The sequence below is a fragment of the Ranitomeya imitator genome, chromosome 2, assembly GCF_032444005.1.
Source record: "Ranitomeya imitator isolate aRanImi1 chromosome 2, aRanImi1.pri, whole genome shotgun sequence".
Taxonomy (NCBI): domain Eukaryota; kingdom Metazoa; phylum Chordata; class Amphibia; order Anura; family Dendrobatidae; genus Ranitomeya; species Ranitomeya imitator.
Window position 1 is genome coordinate 349,822,548 of NC_091283.1, and position 24,720 is coordinate 349,847,267.

The following is a 24,720-nucleotide window of genomic DNA, read 5'->3' on the forward strand; positions in this document are numbered from 1 at the left end:
CACATAATTGTTCCAATCGGTCAATACGTAAATACAGAAGCTACTACTCACTTGGGTGGTTATCTGTAGGAATCTCCTCTTTACACCACTCATCAGCCTTCACATATGTCCCTGTAGTACCAGTATAGGTCAGATCTTCACCCTAAAACAAATATTGTAAAAGTCACAGACAGATGGAGAACTCACATCTATGATCAGCTCTAATCCTGCCTTCTTCACAAGTCTCATTAACAAGTGTAAGAAAGTGGAAGAATGATCAGAACCCCCTGAAGATCATATAATAAATGTAATATGTTACATTGCTGCCTTTCTCAGTTACTGTATTGATTTACCAGGGTACTGTGTAAAGTAATGCTTGCTGCAGGAGTTTTGGATAACAAATGCCAGTGCATTTTCCCACACTCCAGAGTTCAGCGCAGGTCAGGCTGTGAGGCAGCGCAGCATCAGTGACGTCACCACTAGTCATTGAAGCTGCCGTTCGCAGCCGTGCTGAACTGTGATGACCTCTGGACCGTGGGAAAATGCACTGGCATTTTCCCATGGTCCAGAGGTTACAGCAGTTCAGGCTTTGAGGGAGCACAGCTAGCCACTGAAGCTCCGCTCACAGCATCTCCTCATTCACCAGTAGTTTTCAGCCAGGGCGGTCGCATCTTGGCACCGTCCTGGTTGAAAACAGTATATACCCCAGATATGGATTACGGCATGGGACACAACAACAGACAGGTATGGTATATTGTTGGTTTGTTATTTTTATTACAGGAGATCGAGGGCATGGATTAGGAGTAATAATAAAATGGGAAAACTGTGTTGTGGTTTATTTAATTAAAATACTTTATTCTAGCTGTGTCTTTATTTAACATGTAACAACTATAGGATTAGGAATGGATAGGTGTCTTATTGACACCTCTCCATTACTAAGCTGTGGGCTTGATGTGACCTTACAATACAAAGGTGACATCAACACCACAACTATTACCTCACTTGCCACCGCTACAGGGCAAGTGGGAATAGCGAGGCCAAGTGCCAAATTGGCACATCTTAGAGATGCGCCTTATCTGGGTGGCTCAGTGCTGATGTTTTTAGCCGGGAGGCAATATCTATGGCCCCTTCCTAGGCTATTAATTTCAGCCCGCAGCTGTCTGCATAGCCTTTGCTGGTTATTAATTATGGGGGGATCCCAAGTCATTTATTTGGGGGGTCCCTCATTTTAATAGCCAGTAATGGCTAAGTATACAGCTGTGAGCTGATATTAATAGCCTGGGAAGCTCCATGGGTATTACCCCCTTCCCAGGCCATAAACATCTGCCCTCAGTCATTCGCTTTCCCTCTGCTGCTTGCGAAAATTGTACAGAAGCCCACGCCCTTTTTTTCTGCAAAATAATCTTCTATTAATTAAATACATCTACAGTAATTTGCACACACACTCTACTAATTGTATTTGTCACCGACATCTATATACAGCTCTGACAAAAATTAGGAGGTCACCACGTCAAAAGAGGATGCTGAATAGTCACAAGCCTTTAAACAAAGAAGAACTGCTTACATTTTTGCGCCAGAAGCAGTGTGAAAGACTGGTGGAAAGCATGCCAAGACGCATGAAAACCGTGATTAGAAATCATGTTTTTTCCACAAAATATTGATTTATGAACTCTTCCTGAGTTAAAACATTAGTATTGTTGTTTCTAAATGATTATGAACTTGCTTTCCTTGCATTACTTGAGGTCTGAAAGCACTGGTTTTTTTTTGTTTGTTTGTTTTTGACCATTTCTCTTTTTCAGAAAAAAAATACAAAAAGTATTGCTTGGAAATTCAGAGACAAGTTTATAGAATAAAAGAACAATTTACATTTTACTTAAAAATATACCTATAAAGAGAAAAATCAGACAAACTGAACATTTTGCAGTGGTCTCTTAATTTTTGCCAGAGCTGTATATATATGTATTCTATGTGTATATATCTATTCTATTCTAACCTGTCAGTGTGATTTTACTGTACGCGCACAAGAATTCAAGAATTGCCGGCTTTTCTTCTATGTGTGTTTTGACGAATATTTCCTTTGAAAACGATGTGTACATGACATAGAGAACTTCTATATGTAAAAGCTCATGTTTAAAATCGCTCGGATGTATATCAGATGCTAGGTGCGAAAATCGCATTATACGCGCATTATACTCTCATGACACTCGTCTGTTTTTTCGGTCCAGATTACGGAACCTTTTTTTCTCGCATATGGGTATGAGCCCTTAGTGGGAAGCTGGGAGAGGCTCACACACGAGCCAAGTTGGGGACAACAAGGAGCAGAGCAATTGGTAGTCCTGAGACTGCTGTGGGCTGGACAAAGTCACCCTGATGCAGTGGTTGATTGCAAGTTGTCAACTAAGTGTGGAAGATTTAGAAAAGGTATTCTATGTCTTACCTCATGGGGGCATCTGAAAAGGCAGCTGATGTAGCCAATGTGAAGGAAGTAATAAAAATGGATTTTGCTAAAAATGGATTGATATGACTATGAGATCGCATTGAAGTAGAAATATAAAGTGCTGCCATGTGTAACCATCCATGTGAAAACTCTGTCAAATCCAAATGTGAATACCATCCAGTCCGATGGCAGTTATGTTATGTATTTTCAGCTTCTACTTCAGTAAAAGACTTTCTGTTGTTGACTATTATGGCCTCTCCTGATTCCTTGTTCACCTCCTCCACCACACTATATCACGGGTCATTGTCATCGGCTTCCAAGGGAGCAGTACCAATAGTGTGAGGATGTGATGTAGAGAAGACAGTGTGACTACATCATGTGTTTCACTGGAGTTCAGGGTTTCTAACTCACACTTGGCCAAATTAAATCTTAATCAAGTGTAAAACATGAAATACTGGTGGATAAAACATGATTGAACACAAGACAGTCACAGCAGTCTACACATCATAGGGGAGATCTCATGACACCTTCTCTCCATCTACCTGATGATCCTGAGGAACATTGGGATCTTCTTGTTCATAGTCCTGTGGAAGAAGAGGATGGGGACATCTCTCTGGTGTTGTCCTCTTACTGGATAGGACTGAAGGAAACACATACAAGGACTGAATTAATTCTTTACACATAGATAATTGTAGACCGTGTGTATTTAGTCCTGTCTATTACCTGGTGATGTGAGGGGATGGGGAACCTCCACCATAACGTCCTTGTACAGATCTTTGTGTCCATCTAAATACTCCCACTCCTCCATGGAAAAATAGACAGCGACATCCTGACATCTTATAGGAACCTGACACATACAATGATAGCGTCATCCCCCAATCCCTTCATAGCATTCTTGTATAATGTCCCAGCATTCCCAGCAGTGTCACCTCTCCAGTCAGCAGCTCAAGCATCTTGTAGGTGAGTTCTAGGATCTTCTGGTCATTGATGTCCTCATGTATCAGAGAGTGAGGTGGAAGCTCTGTGATTGGGCTCAGGGGTCTTCTCCATCCCTCAGACACAGGGTCCTGACAGCGCTCACTAGAGGTCTTCTTCACTACTGTGTAATCCTGTTTATGGAGAGACACATTAATAGATCTCACTACAGACATTTCCAGAGTTCTCCCCTCTCCAGTTCTGTCCATCTGTTATACCCATAGATAAGAATGATGTAATGTGACGTCATCAGAATCTCTCACCTCTCCAGTAAGCCGGAAGAGGATCTCTAGGGTGATGTGTAATATCCTCTCCGCCATCTTGTCCCTGTTCATATCCATTGATGGGTCAGTCAGGAAAATTCTCTTATATAGAAGATCTCCACTGAGAGGATCTGATATTGTAGGGACCTGAATGAGAAGATGACAATGTAACATCATAAAGAATCCCATGTAATAATACAATTAATGAAACCTTTATATGCAATCACCGAACACAGAAATGAGGCTGACATGTATGGCACGTGACTATTTTATAAGTGTTCACCTGTTTTGTTTTTTTGTTAATCAATGAGGATGGTTTTGGCTGATTCATCAACTGCAACTTTGTTAAAATTCAGAAATGTACTCCAATTCACTCCTGTGTTATTTATCAAAACTTGAGACTTTTTGTCCCAAGAGCATTTTTCTTTAGTGCAAAAATTATGACCCACTTAGACCATTTTGAAGAATTAGGAGCAAATAGCTACAAGGCAAAAAAGAAAAAATGACTTAAAAAAAATACAACAAAAATGAAGACTTTAGACCCAAACTTTCTGGCATGGAGCCTGTTATACCAGGAGACCGGATGAGACAGAGGTTCGGTCATAAATATTCAGTGAAGGAATAGATTTTTTTCCCCACACACTGAGTGAAAAAAAAAATCACTTATCTGCACTGCCGCATTATAGGACATTGGTCCGAGTGCGGTCCATTATTTTGAAAACCGCACTCGGACTGAAAATACCGTCTTATGGCTTCTGATTTACCAACGTAATTGCCACTATCAGTCTCCAACCCTGACCTTTAAATGCCACTGTCTTGGTGGGGAGAATTATCTGCTGTGCTACTGGTAAATAAAGATTCCAAAAGTGTGATATGGTAAAGTTTGTGGATGAATTCTCATATTTTCTACATATCAGGAAATGTAGATACCCTGTTTCCCCCAAGGTAAGCCCTAGAAGGAATTTTTGGCCTTTTTGGACTAGTCTTAAAATATAAGCCCTACTTCAAAAATAAGCCCTAGTTGCGGTTCAATGAGGAAGTGTCCAGGCAGCTAAAAGTTAACGAATATCAAATATAAGGGTTGGGGGTAATAAAATAATAAGTTTTCATGTATCCTTTAATAAGATGTGTAGTAGAGGGGTGACAAGGACACTAAAATTCAGGAGGGCAAATTTCCAACGGATGAGAGTTGATCTTGGTGCAATAAACTGGGACGATATCCTGAGACATAAAAATACACAAAGAAAATGGGAGACGTTTATTAGCATCCTAGATAGGACCTGTGCACAGTATATACTGTATGGGAATAAACATACTAGGAATAGGAGGAAACCAATATGGCTAAATAGAGCTGTAAGGGGCGCAATAAGGGACAAAAAGAAAGCGTTTAGAGAATTAAAGGAAGTAGGTAGTGATGAGGCATTAACCCCTTTACCCCCAAGGGTGGTTTGCACGTTAATGACCGGGCCAATTTTTACAATTCTGACCACTGTCCCTTTATGAGGTTATAACTCTGGAACGCTTCAACGGATCCCAGTGAATCTGACATTGTTTTCTCGTGACATATTGTACTTCATGACAATGGTAAAAATTCTTTGATAGTACCTGCGTTTATTTGTGAAAAAAACGGAAATTTGGCGAAAATTATGAAAATTTCGCAATTTTCCAACTTTGAATTTTTATGCAATTAAATCACAGAGATATGTCACACAAAATACTTAAGTAACATTTCCCACATGTCTACTTTACATCAGCACAATTTTGGAACCAAAATTTTTTTTTGTTAGGGAGTTATAAGGGTGAAAAGTTGACCAGCAATTTCTCATTTCTATAACACCATTTTTTTAGGGACCACATCTCATTTGAAGTCATTTTGAGGGGTCTACATGATAGAAAATACCCAAGTGTGACTCCATTCTAAAAACTGCACCCCTCAAGGTGCTCAAAACCACATTCAAGAAGTTTATTAACCCTTCTGGTGCTTCACAGGAATTTTTTGAATGTTTAAATAAAAATGAACATTTAACTTTTTTTTCACAAAAAATTTAATTCAGCTCCAATTTGTTTTATTTTACCAAGGGTAACAGGAGAAAATGGACCCCAAACATTGTTGTACAATTTGTCCTGAGTACGCCAATACCCCATATGTGGGGGTAAACCACTGTTTGGGCGCATGGCACAGCTCGGAAGCGAAGGAGCGCCATTTGACTTTGCAATGCAAAATTGACTGGAATTGAGATGGGACGCCATGTTTCGTTTGGAGAGCCACTGATGTGCCTAAACATTGAAACCCCCCACAAGTGACACCATTTTGGAAAGTAGAGCCCCTAAGGAACTTATCTAGAGGTGTGGTGAGCTCTTTGACCCACCAAGTGCTTCACAGAAGTTTATAATGTAGAACCGTAAAAATAAAAAATCATATTTTTTCACAAAAATTATATTTTCGCCCCCAATTTTTTATTTTTCCAAGGGTAAGAGAAGAAATTGGATCCCAACAGTTGTTGTACAATTTGTCCTGAGTACGCTGATACCCCATATGTGGGGGTAAACCACTGTTTGGGCGGATGGGAGAGCTCGGAAGGGAAGGAGCGCCGTTTGACTTTTCAATGCAAAATTGGCAGGAATTAAGATGGGACGCCATGTTGCGTTTGGAGAGCCACTGATGTGCCTAAACATTGAAACCCCCCACAAGTGACACCATTTTGGAAAGTAGACCCCCTAAGGAACTTATATAGAGGTGTGGTGAGCACTTTGACCCACCCAGTGCTTCACAGAAGTTTATAATGCAGAACCGTAAAAATAAAAAATCATATTTTTTCACAAAAATTATCTTTTCGCCCCCAATTTTTTATTTTTCCAAGGGTAAGAGAAGAAATTGGATCCCAAAAGTTGTTGTCCAATTTGTCCAGAGTACGCTGATACCCCATATGTTGGGGGGAACCACCGTTTGGGCGCATGGGAGGGCTCGGAAGGGAAGGAGTGCCATTTGGAATGCAGACTTAGATGGAATGGTCTGCAGGCATCACATTGCGTTTGCAGAACCCCTAATGTACCTAAACAGTAGAAACCCCCCACAAGTGACCCCATATTGGAAATTAGACCCCCCAGGGAACTTATCTAGATGTGTTGTGAGAACTTTGAACCCCCAAGTGTTTCACTACAGTTTATAACGCAGAGCCGTAAAAATAAAAAATCTTTTTTTTCCCACAAAAATTATTTTTTAGCCCCCAGTTTTGTATTTTCCCAAGGGTAACAGGAGAAATTGGACCCCAACAGTTGTTGTCCTATTTGTCCTGAGTACGCTGATACCCCATATGTTGGGGTAAACCCCTATTTGGGCACACGGGCGAGCTCGGAAGGGAAGAAGCACTGTTTTACTTTTTCAACGCAGAATTGGCTGGAATTGAGATCGGACGCCATGTCGCTTTTGGAGAGCCCCTGATGTGCCTAAACAGTGGAAACCCCCCAATTATAACTGAAACCCTAATCCAAACACTCCCCTAACCCTAATTCCAACGGTAACCCTAACCACACCTCTAACCCTGACACACCCCTAACCCTAATCCCAACCCAATTCCCAACTGTAAATGTAATCTAAACCCTAACTGTAACTTTAGCCCCAACCCAAACTGTAGCCCTAGCCCTAACCCTAGCCCTAATGGGAAAATGGAAATAAATACATTTTTTTAATTTTTCCCTAACTAAGGGGGTGATGAAGGGGGGTTTGATTTACTTTTATAGTGGGTTTTTTAGCGGATTTTTATGATTGGCAGCCGTCACACACTGAAAGACGCTTTTTATTGAAAAAATATTTTTTGCGTTGCCACATTTTGAGAGCTATAATTTTTCCATATTTTGGTCCACAGAGTCATGTGAGGTCTTGTTTTTTGCGGGACGAGTTGACGTTTTTATTGGTAACATTTTCGGGCACGTGACATTTTTTGATCGCTTTTTATTCCGATTTTTGTGAGACAGAATGACCAAAAACCAGCTATTCATGAATTTCTTTTGGGGGAGGCGTTTATACCGTTCCGCGTTAGGTAAAATTGATAAAGCAGTTTTATTCTTCGGGTCAGTACGATTACAGCGACACCTCATTTATATCATTTTTTTATGTTTTGGCGCTTTTATACGATAAAAACTATTTTATAGAAAAAATAATTATTTTGGCATCGCTTTATTCTCAGGACTATAACTTTTTTATTTTTTTGCTGATGATGCTGTATGGTGGCTCGTTTTTTGCGGGACAAGATGACGCTTTCAGCGGTACCATGGTTATTTATATCTGTCCTTTTGATCGCGTGTTATTCCACTTTTTGTTCGGCGGTATGATAATAAAGCGTCGTTTTTTGCCTCGTTTTTTTTCTTACGGCGATACTAAATATATGAACTTTTATTGTTTTTTTTTACTTATTTAGATAAAGAAATGAATTTATGGGAATAATATTTTTTTTTTTTCATGATTTAGGAATATTTTTTTTAATTTTTTTTTTTACACATTTGGAAATTTTTTTTTTTAACTTTTTTACTTTGTCCCAGGGGGGGACATCACAGATCGGTGATCTGACAGTGTGCACAGCACTCTGTCAGATCACCGATCTGATAGCAGTGCAGCCTGCTTCACAGGGCAAGTGACGGAATACTGTTTTTATCTCATAATGAAAAAACGGGGTGACAGGTTCCCTTTAAAAATGGAAATTATGCAAATTGTCTCTTCAGAGAGGAAGAGAGCTAGAACTCTAGTGCCACCTATTGGAAGGTAGCAATCCTACAAGTCAATGTTGACTCTTTAACGAGCCTTGTCACATGACTTAGGATAATAGCCAAACCAGAATATCAATTTGCAGACACTGTTTCGCGGTACTGCTGGCTCGTCAGTGCAAAGTGGAGATCTGGTTTGGCTGTGTGGGAGGCGGACATAGAGTGGAGGCCCACCCTTTTATAATAAAACACAACAGTCAAAGAAAGTTGACATCCTGGTCCACCATCCTCTTGTGAAATCCTGGATCGGAAACACCACCCAAGGCAGGGCCGGACTGACCATCTAGCAAATGCCAGAAGGGCCTGTCTGGTCATACGCTGCCTTGTCTGCTATGTTGTTAACAGAATCGGTAATCTCAAGACATCCATACTGTTAAGAGTTGTGACGGAGCACAAAGTCGCTGACTCCGTCACTTGCCCCAGCATGCCACAAGTATCATTAGAAATATTGGTCTTGTGGAAAATCTTCCTTTCCTCCATCCAGGGTAATATTTGTAATATATCCCATCTGGTTCATCGGAACTGGGACAAAATGGGCCTGTGTGATTTAAAATGCCAGGACTGAATTTCAGCCCCAGTCCGTATCTGACCCAAGGTATGGGATCACAGATAACAGCGAGACATCTAACCACACACATCCATATGTCAATGCTGATCCAGGTAACAAGTCTACACCTCTTCTCCCAGTGTCCACTATTGGCTGCGGTGCTGATGTCCTGACTCAGAGAGGTATCACCGGTATCTGCTGGTTACATAGGACTGTAGGGGACATCTACATTATCTGTATTCAAAAGAGTTATCACTGTGTTATCTGTGGTGTTACATAGGACTGCAGGGAACATCTACTACATTACCTGTACTCACAGTTATCACTGTGTTATCTGTGGTGTTACATAGGACTGCGGGTGAGGCCTACTACATTATCTGTGCGCAGAGAGTTATCAGTGTTATCTGTGGTGTTACATAGGACTGCAAGTGACATCTACTACATTATCTGTGGGTTTACATAGGACTGCAGGTAACATCTACTACATTACCTGTACTCAGAGAGTTATCACTGTTATCTATGGCGTTACTTAGGACTGCACGGGACATCTACTACATTACCTGTGCTCACAGTTATCACCGTGTTATCTGTGTTATTACATAGGACTGCAGGTTACATCTAGTACATTATCTGTGGCGTTACATATGACTGCAGGGGATATTTATTCATGATATGTCCTTAGCACATTATCACGGTTATGTGTGGCGGCTTTTCATTCTTTGGTAGAGCAGCATAATATACGTCTCGTGGTCTGGGCGCTGATCTTTCCTGACCCTAATGCCATCCTAGTCACCATAACCCCACAGAACGCAAAAATAGTCATCAAAGCCGAAAATAAAGACTAGAAATAAAGCCGCAAACATAAGAGAAAAACCTTGTGGGAAAATAATATCACCCAGACACCCAGGACTGCAGAACCCGATCTCAGGGTCTCCGGGTCACAGGTCAGACCCCAGCGACCAGCAACTGGGGGGGGGGGGAACGTGTGTATTCAGGGGGGAAACATGGAAAACGGAACATCACAGAGATGGGAAAGGCCATTTATTATATGGGGAGGAAAAATGGCCGAGTGTGACCAGCGGCTAATCCTGATAGAGAATAACAGGGCCCCAGCACCTACCTCCACCTGCAGAGTCGCACTCCACATGTAATGGAATTTGGCGTCTACATTGGAGTTAATTTCTTGAGGGGAGGAGTGATTCCTTTAACTCATGATGTCACCGGAAAGGGCGGGGCCTCCTTCAGTCCAATGAAGATCCAATAGGGTAAATGCTAGGTATGGGCTCCTTCCGGGTGTGACGTCATTTCCGGGGGCATGTCCTATCGGGAGGGGGCGTGTTCTGACTTCACATCATGGGCGTGTTCTCTTTTTACCAAGGCGGCAAAAGAAAGCAGCATGATTATAGCTTGTGGACGCCATGGAGGTTGGTGGTTTCAGGGTGAAAAAATGCTACTTGCTGATCGCTATTGGGGGGAGGCCCTGTGGTGGTCGACGTAGTTGTCTGTGTGGGAGGACCCCTGCGGTGGGATTTGGGGGGGGCTCCACTGCTGCTGGCTATTGTGGGGGACCCCTGCGGTGGGATTTTGGGGGGGCTCCGCTGCTGCTGGCTATTGTGGGGGACCCCTGCGGTGGGATTTGGGGGGGGCTCCGCTGCTGCTGGCTATTGTGGGGGACCCCTATGGTGGGATTTTGGGGGGGGCTCCGCTGCTGCTGACTAGGAGAATTCTAAAACCCTATGTGTCATATTTGTCTATACCTATGGTAGATTTTACCTATGGTAGATTTTTTAGTCATATTTGTCTGTATCTATGCCTATGTATTTGTCTATACCTATGGTAGATTTTTTACAGTTTGCGGGAAATTAGCGATTCCGCAAAATTAATGAACATGTCGTTTTTTCACGGAAAAAAAATCGCAACATTTGCACAAATTTTGCGGATTACATTGAAATGATTGGGAACCATATGTAAGCATTTTTTTCACGTTTTTATAGCGAAAAATACTGAACGTGTGCATATAGCCATACAACTCCCTTCTCTGTGTACCTGAACTGAGACAGGAAGGGGGATGTTTTGAATGAGATAATATTAAGGCTAGGTTCTCATTTCATTTTCGGGTGAGCGCTAACAGACAGCGTTTCACTGCGAAATTAACGCCGTGCAACGTGTCCGTTAGCGCTCCCATTGCCAGCAATGTTAAAGCGCATTGCTAGTGCGTGCCATTTTCAGCACGCGCTAGCGATGTGCCGTTCTTTTTTGGCGCACCTCGGACGCTGCTTGCAGCTTCCGAGGCGCGCCCGAGGTCCGTTCCCCGCTCTCGCAGATCGGGGATCTGCGCTAGCAGGGACGTTTAACGCGACCCCTAAAAAGACATTGCGTTAGCGCTAGCGCTTAGTGCTAAAAGGATTGCCCTAATGCAATGAGAACCTGGCATTATATTGTCTACCTTGAGATAGTTTATAAACCCTCCTCTCACATATCCAGTACCCTAGCAACCACAGAATGCAGAGTAAGGCCGGCGTCACACTCAGCGTGTAAAAATACGGTCCGTAAATTACGGCCGTAATACGCAGAAAAGTCCCCAAAATAGTGGTCCGTATCTCCTCCGTAGGCAGGGTGTGTCAGCGTATTTTGCGCATGGCATCCTCCGTATGTAATCCGTATGGCATCCGTACTGCGTATTTTTCTCGCAGGCTTGCAAAACCGACATACGGACATACAATGGATCCATGGGCTCAAATAATCATAAAAACATATATACTGTCTATATATATATATATATATATATATATATATATATATATATATATATACACACACACATATACAGTGCCTACAAGTAGTATTCAACCCCCTGCAGGTTTAGCAGCAGGTTTAATAAGATGCAAATAAGTTAGAGCCTTCAAACTTCAAACAAGAGCAGGATTTATTAACAGATGCATAAATCTTACAAACCAAAAAGTTTTGTTGCTCAGTTAAATTTTTATAAATTTTAAACATAAAAGTGTGGGTCAATTATTATTCAACCCCTAGGTTTAATATTTTGTGGAATAACCTTTGTTTGCAATTACAGCTAATAATCGTCTTTTATAAGACCTGATCAGGCCGGCACAGGTCTCTGGAGTTATCTTGGCCCACTCCTCCATGCAGATCTTCTCCAAGTTATCTAGGTTCTTTGGGTGTCTCATGTGGACTTTAATCTTGAGCTCCTTCCACAAGTTTTCAATTGGGTTAAGGTCAGGAGATTGACTAGGCCACTGCAACACCTTGATTTTTTGCCTCTTGAACTAGGCCTTGGTTTTCTTGGCTGTGTGCTTTGGGTCGTTGTCTTGTTGGAAGATGAAATGACGACCCATCTTAAGATCCTTGATGGAGGAGCGGAGGTTCTTGGCCAAAATCTCCAGTTAGGCCGTGCTATCCATCTTCCCATGGATGCGGACCAGATGGCCAGGCCCCTTGGCTGAGAAACAGCCCCACAGCATGATGCTGCCACCACCATGCTTGACTGTAGGGATGGTATTCTTGGGGTCGTATGCAGTGCCATCCAGTCTCCAAACGTCACGTGTGTGGTTGGCACCAAAGATCTCGATCTTGGTCTCATCAGACCAGAGAACCTTGAACCAGTCAGTCTCAGAGTCCTCCAAGTGATCATGAGCAAACTGTAGACGAGCCTTGACATGACGCTTTGAAAGTAAAGGTACCTTACGGGCTCGTCTGGAACGGAGACTATTGCGGTGGAGTACGTTACTTATGGTATTGACTGAAACCAATGTCCCCACTGCCATGAGATCTTCCCGGAGCTCCTTCCTTGTTGTCCTTGGGTTAGCCTTGACTCTTCGGACAAGCCTGGCCTCGGCACGGGAGGAAACTTTCAAAGGCTGTCCAGGCCGTGGAAGGCTAACAGTATTTCCATAAGCCTTCCACTTCCGGATGATTCTCCCAACAGTGGAGACAGGTAGGCCCAACTCCTTGGAAAGGGTTTTGTACCCCTTGCCAGCCTTGTGACCCTCCACGATCTTGTCTCTGATGGCCTTGAAATGCTCCTTTGTCTTTCCCATGTTGACCATGTATGAGTGCTGTTCACAAGTTTGGGGAGGGTCTTAAATAGTCAGAAAAGGCTGGAAAAAGAGATAATTAATCCAAGCATGTGAAGCTCATTGTTCTTTGTGCCTGAACTACTTCTTAATACTTTAGGGGAACCAAACAGAATTCTGGTGGGTTTAGGGGTTGAATAATAAATGACCCTCTGAAAAGACTTTTCACAATTTAAAAAAAAAAAAAAAAAAGGAAATAACATTCTTTTTTGCTGCAGTGCATTTCACACTTCCAGGCTGATCTACAGTCCAAATGTCACAATGCCAAGTTAATTCCAAATGTGTAAACCTGCTATATCTGCAGGGGGTTGAATACTAATTGTAGGCACTGTGTATATATATATATATATATATATATATATATATATATAATGTCAGTAGACACGTATATGTACATATATTAATACTGCATCCAGCGCAAGATAGCTTTAAAGCCGGTAATTCAATTGCCGGCTTTTGCTATCTCCTTCCCAAACCCGACATGATATGAGACATGGTTACATACAGTAAACCATCTGATATCCCCATTTTTTTGCATATTCCACACTACTAGTGTTAGTAGTGTGTATGTCCAAAATTTGTGAGCTGTAGCTATTAAATTAAAGGGTTAAATGGCGGAAAAAATTGGCGTGGCTTTTCTCCGCCAGAGTAGTAAAGCCAGTGACTGAGGGCAGATATTAATAGTCTGGAGAGGGTCCACGGTTATTGCCCCCCCCCGGCTAAAAACATCTGCCCCCAGCCACCCCAGAAAAGGCAAATCTGGAAGATGCACCTATTCTGGCACTTGGCCACTCTCTTCCCATTCCCGTGTAGCGGTGGGATATGGGGTAATGAAGGGTTAATGTCACCTTGCTATTGTAAGGTGACATTAAGCCAGATTAATAATGGAGAGGCGTCAATTATGACACATACCCATTATTAATCCAATTGAATGAAAGGGTTAAAAATCACACACACACATTATTAAAAAGTATTTTAATGAAATAAACACAAAGGTTGTTTTAATATTTTATTGTTCTCTCAATCCACCTGACGACCCTCGCTCTGTAACAAAGAAAAAATAATAAACCAACAATATACATACCTTCCGATGATCTGTAACGTCCCACGATGTAAATCCATCTGAAGGGGTTAAAATATTTTACAGGCAGGAGCTCTGCTATAATGCAGCTGTGCTCCTGCCAGTAAAACCCCAGCGAATGAAGGTAATGTAGGTCAATGACCTGTAGTTACCTTCATTCGCGGTGATGCGCCCTCTGCTGGATGTCCTCATATGAACTCGAGCCTGGGAGCTTTCCAGGAAAGTTCCCAAGCTCGAGGGACATCCAGCAGAGGGCGCATCACCGCGAATGAAGGTAACTACAGGTCATTGACCTACATTACCTTCATTCGCTGGGGTTTTGCAGGCAGGAGCACAGCTGCATTATAGCAGAGCTATACATAACCAAAATCCAAATAGTGGGCAACCCACCTCAAAGAACCATATTTATACACAGAACACCACACCAATAGTGGGTGAAAAAGAGGCATATGCAAAATAAATTACTCATAAAAGTAGAATTTTATTACGCATATATTTTAAAAACCAAACAAGAAGACTCATACAATTAAAATAACTGATGGTAAACAGAGCAGAAAAGAATGGATGGTGCTGCGAGTGCTTAAACACCCATCTGACACTAAAGATATTGTAAACAGCACTATACTTTGTAGGATACCTTCAGACAAATGTATATATATATATATATATATATATATATATATATATATATATATATATGTCAACAGCATTAGTATACGAAATACCTAGTGCATAAAAACCAATCCAGTCATAATTCCAGCAGAACCGAAGTATGTAACATAAGTTTACAGCCTGACACATTCCATTCAAAAAGTGCCTTAGGAAAGAAACATGTATACATATAAGTACTGCTCCCGCAACAAAAAACCTCCTCATCTACTCACATCAGTGTGTGTCCTGCTCTGGATATCCGTCAGTGACCCCGACAGCGCCGTTTCGCCAAATGGCTTCCTCAAATAGGGGCATGTATGTACGCTGCATGTTCCCGTATTTTTATACCTCCCCTCATCACAGCTGAAATCATTATCGGCATTACCGGCTTGTTAATGCGCATGCGCCGATTACCGAACCGCCCTCCATACAAGTAGTGACTTCCTATACTACGCGCCTGGAACGCAAGTGTGAGACACTCCACGTCACCATGTATGCGCGGAGCAGGAAGTCACAGGGCCGATCTTATCAGCGCATGCGTCCACCAGGTACCGAGATGAATCAGAGCCCTGCTAATGAAAATATGTAAATGTATGGATAGCGCATCATATAGAAATAAATAATTTATAGTGATTTTAAAAGTGCGGTGAAATATCTCAATACTATGTGAGTAACTATCAAATATATAATCAGTTAAAGTAGAATATTAATGGAAACACTACCACCCCTATTATAAATGTGGATGTCGTGCCCACATATTGCACATCAATTATATACCTAAACACATACACAAATTATCCTAAATATATCATGTAATAATAGAAATAATTTCATAAAACTACAAAATATACATGTATAAATATAATTTACAATAAATAGTAGGCAGATAACTTAGAATCCAAACAACAGCAGTATATACATTTATTACCCAAGATAACTCCATATCTAAAGTGCATCAATATATTAAAGTAATATCCCTCAAAAATCCAACATATACGAAGGGAGAAAAAAAAGGGGGGGAGGGGGAAGGGGGAAGGGAAGAGAAAAAGACAGGAACAAAGAATAAATAAAAGATTTTTTATGTATTCATTATCATTTTATTCCTCGGCCGTCGGTAGGGAGAACTCCTATTTTCAATGCTTCCAGGTGCTCAGGCTCTTTTATATTTCCGAATTCCTTTGTCATACCAAAACAATAGGAAAAATATCCCCCATAACCGATCCTCCTTAAAAATAAATGATAATCAGAAAAGTAAAAAAGATTAAAAATAAGAATGGCAACACACAAACACAAAATTTAAAAACAGGATATGCGGAGAATATTGGGTACTATAGAATGTCCCTAGAGACCTCTCTTACAGAAATGCATTGAATCCTAGACTCTCATTAAGACCTTGTGGAGCCATTGTCCCCAGAAGGTAGATCCACCTACTCTCTTTTTGTGCTAAAATTTTACCGAGGTTACCTCCTCTCACTCCCAAAGTTACCTGGTCAATAGCTTGAATCTTCAGACCTGTTGGATCACACCCGTGATATAATCTAAAATGTCTCGGTAGAGTCTTGAGAGTGCTAGCATCCTCAATTGTGGATGATTTTTCGATGTCTCTTATGTGCTCCCTTGTCCTCACTCTCAATTTTCGTGTCGTTAACCCTATATAGATCTTGTTACACGGACAACGGGCATGGTAAACAACTCCTTTTGAAACACATGTCAAGGTCTTCAATATCTTATAAACTCTCGACCCATCATAGTTCTCAAAGGTGGTACTTTTGAAGTGATTGCTACAGGCTTTACAGGAATTACAGGGAAAAAAGCCATTTTTTTCTTTTTTCATCTTTTGTTTTGAAATGCCAGAATAATGACTGTGCACCAGATAGTCATTTAGATTTCTTGACCGTTTTGGCGTCATTAAAGGATAGCTTGGTAAAATCCTCTTTAACCCCTTCACGACATGCGCCGTACTAGTACTGCGCATGCCGTGAATCCCCCTTTGATGTGGGCTCCGGCGGTGAGCCCACATCAAAGTCGTGACATGTCAGCTGTTTTGTACAGCTGACATGTGCGCGCAATAGCGGCGGGTGAAATCGCTATTCACCCGCCGCTATTAACCTGTTAAATGCCGCTGTCAAACACAGACAGCGGCATTTAACTACCGCATCCGGCCGGGCGGCCGGATATGACGTCATCGCCGACCCCCGTCACATGATCGGGGGTCGGCGATGCATCAGGAAGGTAACCATAGAGGTCCTTGAGACCTCTATGGTTACTGATGCAGGTCTGCTGTGAGCGCCCCCCTGTGGTCGGCGCTCACAGCACACCTGCATTTCTGCTACATAGCAGCGATCTGATGATCGCTGCTATGTAGCAGAGCCGATCAGGCTATGCCAGCTTCTAGCCTCCCATGGAGGCTATTGAAGCATGGCACAAGTAAAAAAAAAATGTTTTTAAAAATATGAAAAAAATATAAAAAAATATAAAAGTTTAAATCACCCCCCTTTCACCCCATCCTAAATAAAACAATAAAAAAAGAACCAAACCTACACGTATTTGGTGTCGCCGTGTTCAGAATCGCCCGATCTATCAATTAAAAAAAAGCATTAACCTGATCGCTAAACGGCGTAGCGAGAAAAAAATCCGAAACGCCAGAATTACGTTTTTTTGGTCGCCGCGACATTGCATTAAAATGCAATAACGGGCGATCAAAAGAACGTATCTGCGCAAAAATGGTATCATTAAAAACATCAGCTCGGCACGCAAAAAATAAGCCCTCAAGCGACCCCAGATCACGAAAAATGGAGACGCTACGGGTATCGGAAAATGGTACTTTTTTTTTTTTTTTAGCAAAGTTTGGAATTTTTTTTCACCACTTAGATAAAAAATAACCTAGTCATGTTAGGTGTCTATGAACTCGTAATGACCTAGAGAATAATAATGGCAGGTTAGTTTTAGCATTTAGTGAACCTAGCAAAAAAGCCAAACAAAAAACAAGTGTGGGATTGCACTTTTTTTGCAATTTCACCGCACTTGGAATTTTTTTCCCGTTTTCTAGTAAAAGACATGGTAAAACCAATGGTGTCGTTCAAAAGTACAACTTGTCCCGCAAAAAATAAGCCCTCACATGACCATATTGACGGAAAAATAAAAAAGTTATGGCTCTGGGAAGGAGGGAAGCGAAAAACAAACACGCAAAAATGAAAAAGGGCCGCGACTTGAAGGGGTTAAAATTGGGTCCGATTGCAATATCCCCTAGTATTTCTGCATGATTGAAACAAGTTCCGGCCATTGCTTATTAAATTCTGTAATAAACCTCACCTGATTGGTTGATCCTGTCTCACTTCTCCTCTTTTGAGTATACAGCAGGTCTTCCCTAGAGAATTTAGATGCCTTTTTAAGACCCCTCTTAATTTGCCTCCTACTGTATCCTCGATCCTCCAACCTTCGAGCAAGGTCATCCGCTTGATTTTTGAAATCCTCTTCTGTGGTGCAAATCCTTTTAATCCTCATGAATTGTCTTGTGGGGATGCCATTTAGAGTAGACCTATGATGAGCAGAGGAAGCACATAAGAGGGTGTTTGTGGCTGTTGGCTTTCTGAAAACATTGGTGACGACTCTTCCATCTGGGAGCGCCTCTATATTCAAATCTAAAAATTCTACTTTTCTACCATAATTATATGTCAATTTGATATTGAGGCTATTATGGTTCAATCTTTCCATCAATTTAAACAGATTTTCAGTAGAACCCTTCCAGATGAAGAGAACGTCGTCAATGTAACGACTCCAACCCTGAATAGCCTCAATCCCCAAAATACCATCCCCCTGAAAGATCTCACGTTCCCACAAACCTAAAAATAGGTTTGCGTATGCGGGAGCACATTTGGCCCCCATGGCTGTCCCTTGCATTTGCACATAAATGTCTCCATTAAAAATGAAGACATTATGTTCCAACACGAATTTCAATAGGGTAAGTATTAACTCAATCAAGGGCGGATCTAAATTACTCTCGTACAAGTAGTGAGAGTCAGCATTAAGGCCATCTTCATGCCTAATAGAGGAGTACAACGCCTCTACATCCGCTGTAACAAAAAATGCACCTTCCTCCAATTGCAAGGAATCTAACCTTTGCAGCATCATTGTGGTGTCCTTTATGTATGACGGCAGGGCCAATACCAGGGGCTGGAGATAATGATCTATAACTGCACAAACTATTTCACACAAACCTCCTATCCCCGACATTATCGGCCTTCCAGGTGGGTCTATTGGATCTTTGTGCAATTTTGGTAGGATGTAAAAGGTGGCCAATTTTGGTTGTAATTTACTTATAGTCTCAACAAATTTTTGGGGAATAATTCCATCCTCATATGCCGTCTCTAGAATACTAACTAATTCTTGTTGAAATTTTGTCATGGGATTAAAGCATAATTTTCTATAGCATCTTCTGTTGTTTAGTATCTTGGTTACCTGCCTTTCGTACATCTCACTCGGCCATATGATTGTACTCCCACCTTTGTCTGCCTTTTTTATTACCACATTGTAAGGTCTTAAGAGGGGTCTTAAAAAGGCATCTAAATTCTCTAGGGAAAACCTGCTGTATACTCAAAAGAGGAGAAGTGAGACAGGATCAACCAATCAGGTGAGGTTTATTACAGAATTTAATAAGCAATGGCCGGAACGTGTTTCAATCATGCAGAAATATTGGGGGACATTGCAATCGGACCCAATTTTAAAGAGGAATTTACCAAGCTATCCTTTAATGACGCCAAAACGGTCAAGAAATCTAAATGACTATCTGGTGCACAGTCATTATTCTGGCATTTCAAAAGAAAAGGTGAAAAAAGAAAAAAATGGCTTTTTTCCCTGTAATTCCTGTAAAGCCTGTAGCAATCACTTCAAAAGTACCACCTTTGAGAACTATGATGGGTCGAGAGTTTATAAGATATTGAAGACCTTGTTTACCATGCCCGTTGTCCGTGTAACAAGATCTATATAGGGTTAACGACACGAGAATTGAGAGTGAGGACAAGGGAGCACATAAGAGACATCGAAAAATCATCCACAATTGAGGATGCTAGCACTCTCAAGACTCTACCGAGACATTTTAGATTATATCACGGGTGTGATCCAACAGGTCTGAAGATTCAAGCTAGGACATTATTGCAAGAGAGCTTGGCTGAGTAGATTACACAAGAAGGAAAGCACACAGCAAGTCAGCAGGATCTAGGAGCAACATGGCAGATGTGACAACCTACATGGTGAGCTGCAGCATGTGCTACATGCTCACAGATCGACCAGAAGAAGAATCAAATTTCACCTGTCAGAAGTGTAGACTAGTGGCTCTTTTAGAAGAAAAGGTGCGGGGTCTGGAAGAAAGAATAGCAACTTTGAAACTCATCAAAGAGAATGAAGACTTTCTAGACAGAACAGAAGCATCTCTACTGGTCACAGAAGGTGAAAAAAGTGTCAGAGAACCTTCAAAAGCAGATGAGTGGAAGTATGTGACCAAAAGAAGCAAGAAGACCGTGGAGAAATCAGCAACCACACAACTGAAGAACCGATATCAAATCTTTGTAGAGGATGAAGATGGCACACCTAAGGATGAAGCAATACCAGCAAGCAAAAAAGAAAAGGGCACACAGCAACAATGACAGCAAAAAGTACAGCCAAGAAGCAACGAAGAGTGGTGGTGGTGGGAGACTCAATACTGAGAGGCACAGAAGCAGCCATCTGCAGACCGGACATAACTGCAAGAGAAGTATGCTGCCTTCCAGGTGCGATGATCAAGGATGTGACCGATAGGATACCAAAGCTCTTCAGCTCCAAGGACGTCCACCCATTTCTTCTGATACATGTTGGCACCAATGACACGGCAAGGAAGGACCTACCGACAATCTGCAAGGACTTTGAAGAGTTGGGGAAGAAAGTAAAGGGACTGGATGCACAGGTTGTTTTTTCTTCTATCCTTCCAGTAGACGGGCATGGCACCAGGAGATGGAACAGGATCCTTGATGCAAACAACTGGCTAAGACGATGGTGCAGACAACAAGGATTCGGATTCCTGGACCACGGTGTGAATTACTTGTACGATGGACTCCTCGCCAGAGACGGACTACACCTCAACAAACCTGGGAAACACACATTCGCCAGAAGACTCGCTACACTCATCAGGAGGGCGTTAAACTAGAAGAAGAGGGGACGGGAAGAAAAACATTAGACTTGAACAAAGAAGACCCAGGAAAACATACTCAGAAGGGAGGTAAGAACATTTCTAAAACAATCCACAGCGAGGAGATTGGAACAAAACAAAATCCTCTAAACTGCATGCTCGCAAACGCCAGAAGCCTGACAAACAAGATGGAAGAACTAGAAGCAGAAATATCTACAGGTAACTTTAACATAGTGGGAATAACCGAGACATGGATAGATGAAAGCTATGACTGGGCAGTTAACTTACAGGGTTACAGTCTGTTTAGAAAGGATAGTAAAATCGGAGAGGAGGAGGGGTTTGTCTCTATGTAAAGTCTTGTCTAAAGTCCACTTTAAGGGAGGATATTAGCGAAGGAAATGAGGATGTCGAGTCCATATGGGTCAAAATTCATGGAGGGAAAAATGGTAACAAAATTCTCATTGGGGTCTGTTACAAACCCCCAAATATAACAGAAACCATGGAAAGTCTACTTCTAAAGCAGATAGATGAAGCTGCAACCCATAATGAGGTCCTGGTTATGGGGGACTTTAACTACCCGGATATTAACTGGGAAACAGAAACCTGTGAAACCCATAAAGGCAACAGGTTTCTGCTAATAACCAAGAAAAATTATCTTTCACAATTGGTGCAGAATCCAACCAGAGGAGCAGCACTTTTAGACCTAATACTATCTAATAGACCTGACAGAATAACAAATCTGCAGGTGGTTGGGCATCTAGGAAATAGGGACCACAATATTGTACAGTTTCACCTGTCTTTCACTAGGGGGACTTGTCAGGGAGTCACAAAAACACAACTTTAGGAAGGCAAAGTTTGACAAGCTTAGAGATGCCCTTAATCTGGTAGACTGGGACAATATCCTCAGAAATAAGAATACAGATAATAAATGGGAAATGTTTAAGAACATCCTAAATAGGCACTGTAAGTGGTTTATACCTTGTGGGAATAAAAGGACTAGAAATAGGAAAAACCCAATGTGGCTAAACAAAGAAGTAAGACAGGCAATTAACAGTAAAAAGAAAGGATTTGCACTACTAAAGCAGGATGGCACCATTGAAGCTCTAAAAAACTATAGGGAGAAAAATACTTTATCTAAAAAACTAATTAAAGCTGCCAAAAAGGAAACAGAGAAGCACATTGCTAAGGAGAGTAAAACTAATCCCAAACTGTTCTTCAACTATATCAATAGTAAAAAAATAAAAACTGAAAATGTAGGCCCCTTAAAAAATAGTGAGGAAAGAATGGTTGTAGATGACGAGGAAAAAGTTAACATATTAAACACCTTCTTCTCCACGGTATTCACGGTGGAAAATGAAATGCTAGGTGAAATCCCAAGAAACAATGAAAACCCTATATTAAGGGTCACAAATCTAACCCAAGAAGAGGTGCGAAACCGGCTAAATAAGATCAAAATAGATAAATCTCCGGGTCCGGATGGCATACACCCACGAGTACTAAGAGAACTAAGTAATGTAATAGATAAACCATTATATATAGGGACAGGGTCTGTTCCGCAGGACTGGCGCATAGCAAATGTGGTGCCAATATTCAAAAAGGGCTCTAAAAGTGAACCTGGAAATTATAGGCCAGTAAGTCTAACCTCTATTGTTGGTAAAATATTTGAAGGGTTTCTGAGGGATTTTATTCTGGATTATCTCAATGAGAATAACTGTTTAACTCCATATCAGCATGGGTTTATGACAAATCGCTCCTGTCAAACCAATCTAATCAGTTTTTATGAAGAGGTAAGCTATAGGCTAGACCACAGTGAGTCATTGGACGTGGTATATCTCGATTTTTCCAAAGCGTTTGATACCGTGCCGCACAAGAGGTTGGTACACAAAATGAGAATGCTTGGTCTGGGGAAAATGTGTGTAAATGGGTTAGTAACTGGCTAAGTGATAGAAAGCAGAGGGTGGTTATAAATGGTATAGTCTCTAACTGGGTCGCTGTGACCAGTGGGGTACCGCAGGGGTCAGTATTGGGACCTGTTCTCTTCAACATATTCATTAATGATCTGGTAGAAGGTTTACACAGTAAAATATCGATATTTGCAGATGATACAAAACTATGTAAAGCAGTTAATACAACAGAAGATAGTATTCTGCTACAGATGGATCTGGATAAGTTGGAAACTTGGGCTGAAAGGTGGCAGATGAGGTTTAACAATGATAAATGTAAGGTTATACACATGGGAAGAAGGAATCAATGTCACCATTACACACTGAATGGGAAACCACTGGGTAAATCTGACAGGGAGAAGGACTTGGGGATCCTAGTTAATGATAAACTTACCTGGAGCAGCCAGTGCCAGGCAGCAGCTGCCAAGGCAAACAGGATCATGGGGTGCATTAAAAGAGGTCTGGATACACATGATGAGAGCATTATACTGCCTCTGTACAAATCCCTAGTTAGACCGCACATGGAGTACTGTGTCCAGTTTTGGGCACCGGTGCTCAGGAAGGATATAATGGAACTAGAGAGAGTACAAAGGAGGGCAACAAAATTAATAAAGGGGATGGGAGAACTACAATACCCAGATAGATTAGCGAAATTAGGATTATTTAGTCTAGAAAAAAGACGACTGAGGGGCGATCTAATAACCATGTATAAGTATATAAGGGGACAATACAAATATCTCGCTGAGGATCTGTTTATACCAAGGAAGGTGACGGGCACAAGGGGGCATTCTTTGCGTCTGGAGGAGAGAAGGTTTTTCCACCAACATAGAAGAGGATTCTTTACTGTTAGGGCAGTGAGAATCTGGAATTGCTTGCCTGAGGAGGTGGTGATGGCGAACTCAGTCGAGGGGTTCAAGAGAGGCCTGGATGTCTTCCTGGAGCAGAACAATATTGTATCATACAATTATTAGGTTCTGTAGAAGGACGTAGATCTGGGGATTTATTATGATGGAATATAGGCTGAACTGGATGGACAAATGTCTTTTTTCGGCCTTACTAACTATGTTACTATTGACCAGGTAACTTTGGGAGTGAGAGGAGGTAACCTCGGTAAAATTTTAGCACAAAAAGAGAGTAGGTGGATCTACCTTCTGGGGACAATGGCTCCACAAGGTCTTAATGAGAGTCTAGGATTCAATGCATTTCTGTAAGAGAGGTCTCTAGGGACATTCTATAGTACCCAATATTCTCCGCATATCCTGTTTTTAAATTTTGTGTTTGTGTGTTGCCATTCTTATTTTTAATCTTTTTTACTTTTCTGATTATCATTTATTTTTAAGGAGGATCGGTTATGGGGGATATTTTTCCTATTGTTTTGGTATGACAAAGGAATTCGGAAATATAAAAGAGCCTGAGCACCTGGAAGCATTGAAAATAGGAGTTCTCCCTACCGACGGCCGAGGAATAAAATGAATACATAAAAAATCTTTTATTTATTCTTTGTTCCTGTCTTTTTCTCTTCCCTTCCCCCTTCCCCCTCCCCCCCTTTTTTTCTCCCTTTGTATATGTTGGATTTTTGAGGGATATTACTTTAATATATTGATGCACTTTAGATATGGAGTTATCTTGGGTAATAAATGTATATACTGCTGTTGTTTGGATTCTAAGTTATCTGCCTACTATTTATTGTAAATTATATTTATACATGTATATTTTGTAGTTTTATGAAATTATTTGTATTATTACATGATATATTTAGGATAATTTGTGTATGTGTTTATGTATATAATTGATGTGCAATATGTGGGCACGACATCCACATTTATAAT

General features: G+C 41.3%; 1 protein-coding gene across 1 annotated transcript in view; it reads right to left on the reverse strand.

Annotated features, from left to right (window-relative positions):
• Positions 1-24,720, reverse strand: part of LOC138663734 (zinc finger protein 665-like) — a 110,462-nt gene that overhangs the window by 46,585 nt on the left and 39,157 nt on the right. The window contains exons 3-7 of the mRNA XM_069750059.1: positions 3,655-3,801; positions 3,346-3,525; positions 3,140-3,263; positions 2,959-3,056; positions 52-142 (exon numbers count right to left, since the gene is read on the reverse strand). Coding sequence (XP_069606160.1) covers positions 52-142; positions 2,959-3,056; positions 3,140-3,263; positions 3,346-3,525; positions 3,655-3,801 — 640 coding nt within the window. The remainder of the gene's footprint in view (positions 1-51; positions 143-2,958; positions 3,057-3,139; positions 3,264-3,345; positions 3,526-3,654; positions 3,802-24,720) is intronic.